This window comes from Sorex araneus, chromosome 1 (genome assembly GCF_027595985.1).
Source record: "Sorex araneus isolate mSorAra2 chromosome 1, mSorAra2.pri, whole genome shotgun sequence".
In the NCBI taxonomy this organism is placed as follows: Eukaryota; Metazoa; Chordata; class Mammalia; order Eulipotyphla; family Soricidae; genus Sorex; species Sorex araneus.
Genome location: NC_073302.1, coordinates 132,247,319 through 132,259,163, shown reverse-complemented (window position 1 = coordinate 132,259,163; position 11,845 = coordinate 132,247,319). Strand labels below are relative to the sequence as shown.

Genomic DNA, 11,845 nt, shown 5'->3' with positions numbered 1-11,845 from the left:
AATCACAAATATTTTCAGTGAACAAATGTGGTAAAATTGGCCCATACCTTGTTTTATTCATGTCAGTATTTATCACTTACTTATTAGTATTTCTTTTCATGGAAAGAATAGATTTACTGATCTGTGCCATCTTTTGTTAAAAACATTTATGTGTAGATAATACATATGCATAATCATATTTTTCATATTTTATGCATTAATCCATACACATGTATGACATACTTTGGGGCAAAAAAAACTTAATTGATTTTTATACGAAAGTAAAAGCCTAGGAGAATAGGAAACATCCCTCCCCAAAATACTTGAATATGCATACCACTAATTATAGCACATTAGAATGTGCCAACGCTTATTGCAAGGTATCTTATAGATTTAGATGCCATTATAAAACGTTCTCAATTCTATTTTGGTAACCTAAAATGTTGATATATAATACCAAATGTCCAATCAAAGAGCTTAATATAAAAATATCAGCACAAAACTGTTTTTTCAATATGTTTATTGTGTGAGCAACCCAAACTTCAGTTTAAGTGCTGCTGTAATTTTATTACTAGATTCCGTAACCCTACAAGTGATAAATTTTATACCATTTTAGGTATTATTAAGATACTTAGAAATGCTAAGAAAAAAAATCCGTATTCAAAGGGTTAGTCTTGTTTATAATAACAATAAATTATTTTGTCATCTTCTTCAGTTCAAAATCCAGCTTTGAACCCGAGGAAGGTTTTCAAATCATGTTAATTAAATGGTTGTCCTTTAACCAGTAGCAGTTTGATTACCAATTACTCGCAGAATCTCTTTGTGAATGCCGCCTTCTTGTGTGTTAATATTTGCATCTCCAACTTGGCCATCTTCATAGCTAAAACACAGAAACATAAGATGTCATAAAGGGACATTAAAAAAGCGTTTAAGTTGCTTAGAAAAGTCATTTGATCGTAAAATACAGCCCCCAGGGGATCAACAGCAAGAGAACTATATTTCCAATAGTAATAGTAATGTGCCCATATTATAGTAATAGTAATGTGCCCATATTTCCAATAGTAATAGTAATGTGCTCATGTTATGAAAACTACAACAGTTTTCTTGTTGTAGTTTTCCTCTTCTTTCTTTTTTAATTTTCATGTTCTCAGCTCCACATAATGCCCGAGCTACACGGAGCACCCCAGTGTCTTCCCTACAGCTGTTGTTATTTTTACAGTAGCCTACTGGGAAAAAACATAACTCCAGCTTTATAATCCCTAAGTTCTGGACTTTTAAACTCCATTTCTACGTCACTGATTTACTTTCTGGTCAGTGAGAGACTCAGAAATCACTTCCTGTCCTGCTTGTTTGCCACTTTAGCCTTCAAATTAACATTCTTTCACCCTCAGTGCTTCATTCCCCCACCCCTCCCACCAGTTGTGGTACTTAGTTTGACTAGAACATATTCTTATTTATGGTGGCACTTCACATAAGAATGCAAGTCAGCTACGTTTAGCTAAGCAATTCAAGTAAAAAAAAAACAACATTAAAAGACAGCAATTACTAAGTCCTTTAGAAAGAAATAATTACATCTTAGAAGATAATTCATTTCCTCAATTAAACTTATTCGGGCAATAAGAGTTTCACGAAAATGAAATTTTGAACTTTGGTGATAATATTCAGTAGAAAAGGTGATGAATTAATTTTTCTTCATAAAAATGATTTCAAGAAAGAAGCTTTAGAGAAGTGGTAATTACTTCAAAATAGATAACCAGGGTTAAGTAAGCAGGACCTCGAAGATTAATATGTGCCACTGTCTTTTCCTCACTAGCCTTAAGTCTCCTGGAAAAGCAGAATAAGTAAAATGAAGCACATGATATAAGCCATGAAAGATTAGGCTGTTACATAATCCACTACTTAAATAGCTAGTGATAACTGCATTTATATTAAGTTTAAATTCTTAAAAAATGACCCATGGTTGAATGATTACTTGGTTAATTTTTACAACACAGTATTTATCTACCTACCTATTTACACACACATACTCACATACACCCCACATGTGTGTAAATATATATATATATATATATATTAAACCACCCAATTATGGGACTAGAGAGATAGTTTCAAGGGCTGTAGTTAGACCCCTAATACTGCAATCCAAAGACATGGCCTGAAAACTGTTTGAGAGGCACTGCCAAGAAAGCACCCCTTGGAAAAGAACAAAATACATGGTACAGTTATATTTTATCACAAGATTAGATAGAAGTGGTCTAAGAACCACAGAACATGCAGAGTGAAATGTTTTAGAATTGTACAAATAAAGCCAGGTGCTTTGTAGCACTGTGTAAAGATGTACTTATAGGGCAATTAAATATATTAGTCCTGCTTTTTGCATAAATCCTGGTTACCCATTAGACTGCACGTAAATTAAGCTATTTAAGTCAAGATGGGGAGAAAACCTGTCTTAATTACTGGCCCCACTGGTGTTTTACTCAGTCAGGCTAAGTCCCCTAGGATTTAGATTATGTAAAACAGAGAAAGACTAAATAGGAGGATCTGAGCAGGGCAGCTACAACAAAAACCATGGTGCTTTGGAGGAAGAGGGAAGCACTTAGTACTGTTTTGGGTTCTTGATAGCTTCTAAATTTCCGATGCTAGTCCGCATATATTCCAATTCTAAACTTCCTAATATGCATTTAGGTTTATTCTATCCTCACAATAGAACTGGAGCAATAGCACAGCGGGTAGGGTGTTTGCCTTGCACTCGGCCAACCTGGGTTCGATTCCTCCATCCCTCTTGAAGAGCCCGGCAAGCAACCGAGATTATCCCACTCACTTGGCATGTCCTGGCAAGCTACCTATGGAGTATTCAATCTGCAAAAAAAACCCCAGTAACAACAAGTCTCACAATGGAGACGTTACTGGTGCCTGCTCCAGCAAAATCGATGAACAACAGGACAACAGGGCAACAGTGCGACAGTGCTATCTTCACAATACAGTCAGTACCTACCAAGTCTTCTACATGTAACACATTAAGAAATGCTTAATCAGTATTCAGTCTACGTTTTATTATCTCCATTATTTTGAAGTTAGTTTTTGATTAAAATTTATCAAAAATGCAAAGTTTTCACTTTTTAAAAATCAATTCACTGAACTCATTCTTCTGACATTGCTGACTGTACTGAACACTGGTTGTGTGTGGCCTCCTAACTAGATTAATTCAGGCAATTCCATTTTCTGTATCTCCAGAATATGATAAAATTATCTCCTTACTTTCTAGTTAGTCTTCTGGTAATGAATTCCTCCCAATCTCTTTTATTACTTCTGTTTTCCTTGTCTCCCATTTCAATGCTGATTTTATTCACAATTTCACTGCTCAGACCGTGTTCTTTCTTTTCATGACAAACTGTAAATTATTTCAATCTTTTTCATTGTTTTAACTATCATCAATATGCTGATTTCAGAAACTCTACCTCCACATCTTTCTCTACAGTTTTCCTACAAAAAACAACAAACAGTAATGCTAAATCGGACTTAATTTTTTTGTCCTACCCCTTTTTTTTTATCAGTATTTATCATCTGCATATGCATAGTAAGAAAACTTTCTGCTTCACTGTCTAAATGCAACTACCAAGATATCTGATATCCATGTTCTTAATTATTCTTTAGGTCAGTGTTTAGGTCACCCAAGGGGTGAGAGTGCAGACCTCCCTGAACCTTTCCATCATTTTCTGGAAAGATTGGTTTGAGGATGCAGTAGCAGCCTCAGGTACAATGGGGCAGGGAGGGGAGCTTTATGTTTTCTTTAGGAATGTGGATTTCCAGGGGAGCACTGAGTAATCTTCTAAAAGGAGCTGGCAGGCCATATAAATTTGGGGGCCTCTGGTTTAGGCTTTCATTATCAACCATCTGTCACTGTATCACTGTCATCCCGTTGCTCATCGATTTGCTTGAGCGGGCACCAGTAACATCTCTATTGTGCGACTTGCTGTTACTGTTTATGACATATTGAATATACCACAGGTAGCTTGCCAGGCTCTGCCGTGCGGGCGAGACACTCTCCGTAGCTTGTTGGACTCTCTGAGAGGTGTGGAGGTATCGAACCTGGGTCGACCTGAGTGCAAGGCAAACACCCTACCCGCTGTACTATCACTCCAGCCCAATCAACCATCTATAGGAGTGATCTTCAGATTATAGGCCGCATCCAATTAATGGGATCTGAAGTTAATTTAAGCTGTCTAGGCTAGCATCTTAAAATGAAATTAAAATGAGGGCAAGAATGACAGTACAGCAGATAAGGTGTTTGCCTTGCATGTGGTCAACCTGGTTTCAATCCCAGGTACCATACATGATCCCCAGGCTGAACCCAGGAGTAATCCTTGAGCACAGAACCAGGTGTAAGCCCTGACAACTGTTTGGTGTGGCCCCAAGACCCCCCACTGCAAATGAAATTACAATGAGTAAGACAAAGAGTAGGACACATAGTATTAACTGCATAAGGCAATTCAAGTATTGTTTTATTTTTCCAAATAATGTCAACACATTTATTCTGCTGTGAGGAAAACTGACTTGTAACAACTCTTACTCTTGTAGTAACATTGACTGATCTGTCATCACTCTTCTCCCATCAACCCTCATTTCAGATTATTCTCAGCCCTCCCAGAGTAATAAAAATGACCCTTACTTCATTTACAAAATAAAACCTAAGGTCACTGGCATGTGAACCAGAGCCCTTCATTATCATAATCTAAACTTCCTTTCCAGGGATGTTCCATCATTCCCTCCTTTATTCCCTCGTTAGACAAACACTGTGTTCTCACCAAATATTACACGTTAAAAAGCATTTGAAGTTAATGCAGTAGAGATTCATATTCTCCAAATAAACTAGAAACTTAAAACAGAGCATAGAAGGAGGAGAGAGCAGGGTGTTTGGGTGAGAGTTGAAGTTGAATATTACTATGTGCCTGTTTTCCATTGTCTATAAAAAAAACAGCAGTGTCTGGAGTGATAGTAAAGTGGGTAGGGCATTTGCCTTGCATGAGGCAGACCCAGTTTCGATCAATCCTCGGCATCCCATATGGTTCTCCCAGCACCACCAGGAGTAATTTCTGAGTGCAGAGCCAGGAGTAACCCCTGACCATCACTGGGTGTGACCCAAATAATAATAATAAAAAAAAATTAAAAATGGAAGGAAAAAACCAACAGTTTGATTTAGAGAATAAAAAGTGGTCAAAGACATTTGGGAGTCTTCAATTATGAAGCATGTATAATCATCAAATAAAAACTAACATTTGATTTGGTCAATAGGCAAGTCTTAGATATAAGAATTCCACTTGGCATTGTACTATGTAAGGGTTAAACTGGTTTTGCTTTAGTCTCCATGTACTCCCATGGCCTAAGAAATTCCTTATCTTGATGTACTGTTTCAGTAGTGGGAAAGATAGAAACATAAGCAGGAGCGTAAACAGCTTTCTATGCAGGAAGCTAAGAAGCTGACCTATTTGGAAACTAGGCAGTGATGAATGGACCATAAATCATAAGATAAGATTCAGAGTAGAATTGAAGGACCCAGACCAATATGTTACTTAGGTGGGAAGGGGCCACCAAACAATTATCAAATTCATAAATGCTTCTACGGAAACTAAAACAGAATGCACTAAACACAAAGATTTTTAGCAACTGTGGATGATTGTCAGTCCCCTCTATGTACCACCAGGTGAATTATGGCGGCCAACTGAAAAATTGCACTCAGGGGCCATATAGTATAGTGGGTAAGTTGCTTGCCTTTTACACGGCCAACACAGGTTTGACTCCTGGCATCCCATATTGGTTTCCCAAGCACCACCAGGAGTGATCCCTGAGCACTGAGCCAGGAGTTATCCCTTAGAATTGCAGGGTGTGGCCCCTCCTCCAAACTGTATTACTATGCCTCTCATCTCTTTGTCTCACCATTGCTATGATTACCAGAAAAAATGTCCTACGAAAAGTGTTCTGAAGGGACTGGAGCAGTAACACAGTGTGCAGGGCACTTGTCTTGCATTCAGCCAACCTAGATTCAAACCCTGGCATCCCCTCTGGTCCCCTGAGCACCACCAGGAGTAATTCCTGAATGCAGAGCCAGGAGCAAGCACTGAGTAGTCAGGTGTGGTCCAACCCCCTCACTCCCCCCAAAAGTGTTCTGAGCCGCTACTTTGGGTCGAAACTTCAGGTGACTACCAAGTTGTGATCTGCCCAAGACATTAAATAAATCTCTTTGCCTGTACACCCAAGATGGTGCTGGTGTGACTGATTAAGCAAACTTCATCACAACATTTGGAACCCCAGAGAGAAGCCACTGAGATATCTATGATCTCCTGGGTTAGTGAAAGGGGACCTGGACCCATAGGGGAGGAACCCTCCTGAGAATTTTTGGGAACCCAGCTCCCCTGACACCAGATAATGGGAGAGGCTCCACTAAGCAGAAAAACGAAATTGAGCTGCAGAAGCTATCTCTCCTGCCTCAACTACTTTCCTTTTCAGCGTGTGTATTAGAATATGGAATGGGAAATAGTGATTACCTGCTAGTTTTACAAATATTAGATTGTGAATGTGACATTCATTTATGATCAGGAAGCAATAAAAAATTTATGACAATATTATCAATAGGGAAATGATATACCTTAGTAGGGTTTCTGAGAAAGGAAAAATGAAATCATCCCTAAAAGGAGACTAAACTGATTTATGCTTTGAGGAGAATAAAAAAAATCACTGAACTTTTAAATAATAACAGGCCAATTGGAGAACTGGTGGGATAGCACTGTAGTTAGGGCTGTTTTTCTTGCATATGGCAATGTGGATTTGATCCCCAGCACCCTATATGGTCCTCCAGGCACTGACAGGAGTCATCCCTGAGCACAGACCCAGGAATAAGTGCTGAGCACTGCTGGGTGTGGCCTCAATGCAAAGCAAAATTTTAAAAGGCTAATTAATTTGCTTTAAAGTTATTGGAGAGAAAATATTAGAGCAGTTGGAACTTTGCATTTTAGAACTCTTGTATGTATCAGAACATTTCATGGATGAAAATTTTTTACAGCGCTGACAATTTTACTCAAACTGATAAAGAGGCTTGGATAGTTTTAAGACTGACACACACAAATTTGTTTTCAGGGTCCCCAAATCTGGGAATCAAAAATGATAGTACTTATTTTCATTAGGAACAGAGAGGAGACATTCAGTGTGAACTGAATGATATTTAGCAATCTGATTTAAAGTTGCTGCTGAAGGTCTGATGCTCTAAGTACAGTGTCCACTTCCGGCCCCGTATTTTATCACTTCATTATGTCTGGCCATCTAGTCTTTTGGTCTTACTTCCACTCAATATGTATTGTGTTTCTCGCAGGATATGAGATTCCCAAATACAGACATAATTTGCATTTTACTAGGCAAAATAATAAAACTATGCAAATAATTGTAGGACAAGGTAGCCTGGGTCATATAAAAAGAAAAGTAAAATTGAAAGTAAAGGCACAAATCTTGTCTGATGAGCTCTCAGAGAAGGCCCCATGGAAAAATACAAGCAGTTAAGCCTTGAAAGATCAGTCACAGATCAAGCAGGTGAAATAGTCACTTGGACAAAGCAAAGGCTTAGGAATGGCTAAAACCACTACAAGCTGGTTTTAAGAAACAGAATAGGTTAGCATTTAATCTAATCATTTCTCTGCACAGGAAAATCAAGCAAGGTATAAAAGGCTCTATGTTGCAGAATGCCATACACTTATTTGCTAAAACTATAAGCTTGCATTAGAGCAAGGAATAATTAAAACTCTGATTTAAAACTTGTAATGGGGGGACCAGAGTGATAGCACAGCGGGTAGGGCATTTGCCTTGCACATGGCCGACCCGAGTTTGATCCCTGGCACCTCATATGGTCCCCCAGGCACCGCCAGTAGTAATTCCTCAGTGCAGAGCCAGGAGTAACCTCTGAGCATTGCTGGGTGTGAGCTAAAAAGCAAAATAAAAAATGTAATGGGGGCCAGAGAGAAAGTACAGGGGTTGAAGGACCTTGTTTTGCACATGCCTGACCCCAGTTCAATCCATGACCCCAGTTCAATGGGACCTCATATGTACCTTCGAGCACCACTAGGAGTGATTCCTCAGCATAGAGCCAGGAGTAAGCCCGGAGCACAGGTGATGTGGACTCAAAAACAAAAATTTAACAGGACATAAATAATAAAAGCTTAACATTTTGTTTGCTTGGAACTATAGGCTGCACACTGAAAGATAAACTGTAGTTAATTAAATGGATAATTCTTTTCCCTTTCTTATTTATCTCTGATCTTAGTTTCTGCATACTCAAGAAGTAACTCTAATAAAATAGTCATAATGTTGAACAAATATGACACTGTACAAAATATATTTGGGCCACTGAAATTGACAATAAGCATGGCGGGTTACTGATCACCTGGAGTGTCCGTGGGGGAGAAAATGAAAATAAAGGTGTTGCTATGAGAACATGTGAAACGATAAACTAAGTACCTGATGACTATGATGAATAAGGAAAAAAAGCAACTGAAAACTAAAAAGCAATGGAAAAATACAGCTCAGATTTCATGTCTCTGATGTATAAAATTATGGCACAGTGTGGGGGAGTTGGTTAGAGGATTTAGCAATACTGGGTTCCATTTCATATGTATCGATTGATGGTATTAGCAAGTGTTTTGAGAGGAAATGGCAGTCAGCAGCTATCATGTGGGCATTTCATTTATTCTTACTGATCTCCAATTATGATTCTAAGTACATGAAGACAAATGATATTGTGTCTGACTTTAAGAAGCACAGACTATGGGAAAACCAAACATACAAAGACATAACCTAATAATAAAAATATGTATAGGGCACTACCTACTAACATAAGGGAGTAGTACAAACAAACCAATGGTTTCTAGAATAAGAAAGGTATTAAACATGGAAAGAGGGGTAGAAATTAGAGAAGTGTGAGAGGAGAGAGTGGAAGAGAAAATCCAAGCTTAAAACAGAACGGAAAGAGCAAAAGCAGGACACTATGGAAACCACAAAATATGCTCCAGCGGTAAAGCTTAACATCCTGAAATGAGAGATGGTCTACGAGACTGGGGGCACTTAAGAAGGAACCAAGGACCAAACAGGTTCGCCAAGAGACTGGGCTTCATCTTAAATGCAATATGCAGTTGGTAAAGAGTTTTAAGCAGGAGAGTGAGGTGGCAGCTTAAATATTGCAAAGATATCTGTATTAGAGACAGAGAAAATGAATTTGCTACAGTGTGGGGATAGAGGAAAGTTCTCTGATTATATCAGCTAGATGTCACACAGTTTGCTATCACACAGTTTCACCAAGCTGTGACTTTTTTGTCTTTATCTGTATAAATGTTTGCACCTCAGTATGTCCCAATTCAAACTGCTTTATCTTTCATATAATCATGATGAAAGATCTCTTTTTCATTAATGGTCAATATAGAGTTCTTATTTTATTAATATACCCCCACCCCATAACTGCCATTCACATATGTTTTAAACTTTAATTTCAAATAAAAATCACACACAATGCAACACAGCTTCATTTCTTGCCCTTGTCCTTGTTCCATTATCAAACTTTATGAGAAAAGAGTAACTTTATGTGCAAAGTGGTGTGGACAAGCAGGAAAGTAAAGAGCAGGAGTTAAGGGGCTGGAGCAATAGTACAGCAGGTAGGGCGTTTGCCTTGCAGCAGCCGACCCGGGTTCAATTCCCAGCATCCCAAATAGCCCCCTGAGCACCACCAGGAGTAATTCCTGAGTGCAGAGCCAGGAGTAACCCCTGTGCATTTCTGGGTGTGACCCAGAAAGAAAAAAAAAGGGCAGGAGTTAAGAATTTATAGTCTCATGCAAGAGTTCAACACAATGAAGAAACTGAATTTATTTATTTATTTATTTATTGGCTTTTTGGGTAACACCCAGCAATGCTCAGGGTTTACTCCTGGCTCTGCATCCAGGAATTACTCCTGGCAGTGCTTAGAGGACAATATGGGATGCTGGGAATCAAACCTGGGTCAGCCACATGCAAGGCAAACGCCCTACCTACCGTACTATTGCCCTGGCCCCAGAAACTGAATATTAAAGGGAAGCTTTGGGTCTGCTCTAACAACACCAGGAAAAAAAGACTAGTTTGAACTAGGAACTCCATGGAAGATGAAGTACTTTAGTTCAACGCTAAGAAGTACAATAGACTGGGAATGTTTCCTTCTAAAATATATTTGGCAAGCTAGATCTACTTGATATAAAAAATGCTCTGCAGATGGCTTGTTTTATCTGCTTATTTCCTGTTCTTACATGGATAAACTTCTCAAAATGTTTTGGGAAATAGGCAGGCATAAGTTGTAAACATATTTAGTATAGAACATAGGAAAACAATCTGTGGAGATCTTACTGATTTAAATCAAATACTTGAGCATTAAAAACGTACTTCTTAGCTTTAAATAAAAAAGAAAGAAAAAAAAAACCAATGGCTTTTAACCTTTCCTTGGTCCCAGACAATTGAGGGAAAAAAAACGCACTCCCATCTCTTATGAGTTCCATTATGGTAGAATCTGGTGGGCAGTGAAGCATGGGCAGGCTCATAGTCTCAGATAATCCTAACTTGTTAACTTGCCAAATCCGCAATTCCTTGCTCTTAATATTTTTTTATCTTATCTGTAAAAATTATCAATGGTGTTTTTCTTCTTTAGACCTATTTTTTCTTTCACACTAAAACAGACATTTCTGTTGCAAAGTATATATATCAGAAAACAAGATATTTTGTTTCCACATTCCTTTGTTTAAATCTGTCTCTTAGCCCTTTTATTTCTTTTTAAACAGTGACTTTGTTTCTGAAGACTGACCTTCAAGTCTTTATGCATGTTTCTAAGTCAGCAATGGAGTAATGGAATTAACCTTTATTAACAATTCCTAAACATTTGAAATTGGCTCTAACCTGCATAAAACCTGAATTATTTCATTTTGCCTGAAGCATTTGCATATGGTCAAATTAATTCATCTTGAAATTTTCCAGCAAAATTTTCTGAGCCTCTAGTTTTCCTCTACTTTAAAATTTGATTCCAAGTTTTTCTGATTCAGCAATCTGATCTCTAAAATGTCTCAGTTTGTTTTTCTCATTTTGTGTCTTTTACTTATTGGCAAGAATATGATTAGAACACTAAAAAGAATTATCAGGTTTACTCTTGAAATCAAATTAGCATGTAAGTGACTTTAACTTATTATTTTCATCTGAGCACAGACTTAAAAAGGAAATCAATATCCTAGTAACCAATCCAAACTTCAAACACAAAGGATTATAATTTTTTTCACAATAAAATAATAAGTTTTTATCTAAAAACAATATTATATTTATGATAACTCATTACTTTCTTATCAACTAATTTTTTTCGAGATGTTACCATTCTCTAGGAAGGCACATCACTAGTAGAATTTATGATTATATCATTTATAAAAAAACTGATGGTTGTAATTAGAATGTAAATTAATTAGTGAATGAATTTTCTTTTTAATATGTTCTGAATCTTATCAATTTTCCTTAATTACTATGTTCTCTCCTGAGGGTGTAGATAAAAGAGATAAAATCTCAATTGTGTTTACAAAGGAATGAAAATAATCATACTAATGGAATTTTCACTTTGTATAATCTGTAAAGTACCATGAGTATCTAAAAGTTTTTCCTTCAGAAGGCTTTTTTCTCAAATATTTTCCTCCTGTGGAATTCAGAAATTATTCTCTCAAAATCAAAAACAAAATAACCCCCCTCCAAACCCACATATACACACACCCACACGCATATCCCTACAGATTTTTGTTTGATGCACTTTACACAAAATTTCAAAGAACTGAGACCAGAA

At 37.5% G+C, this 11,845-nt stretch overlaps 1 protein-coding gene across 3 annotated transcripts in view; it reads right to left on the bottom strand.

Moving 5' to 3' along the window:
• Positions 1 to 525: 525 nt before the first annotated feature.
• The window catches only part of PARP8 (poly(ADP-ribose) polymerase family member 8), a 173,112-nt gene continuing 161,792 nt past the window's right edge, over positions 526 to 11,845 (bottom strand). For all 3 annotated transcript variants that reach the window (XM_055136503.1, XM_055136510.1, XM_055136494.1), the window contains exon 27: positions 526 to 859. In XM_055136503.1, coding sequence (XP_054992478.1) covers positions 757 to 859 — 103 coding nt within the window. In that variant the 3' untranslated portion in view covers positions 526 to 756. The remainder of the gene's footprint in view (positions 860 to 11,845) is intronic.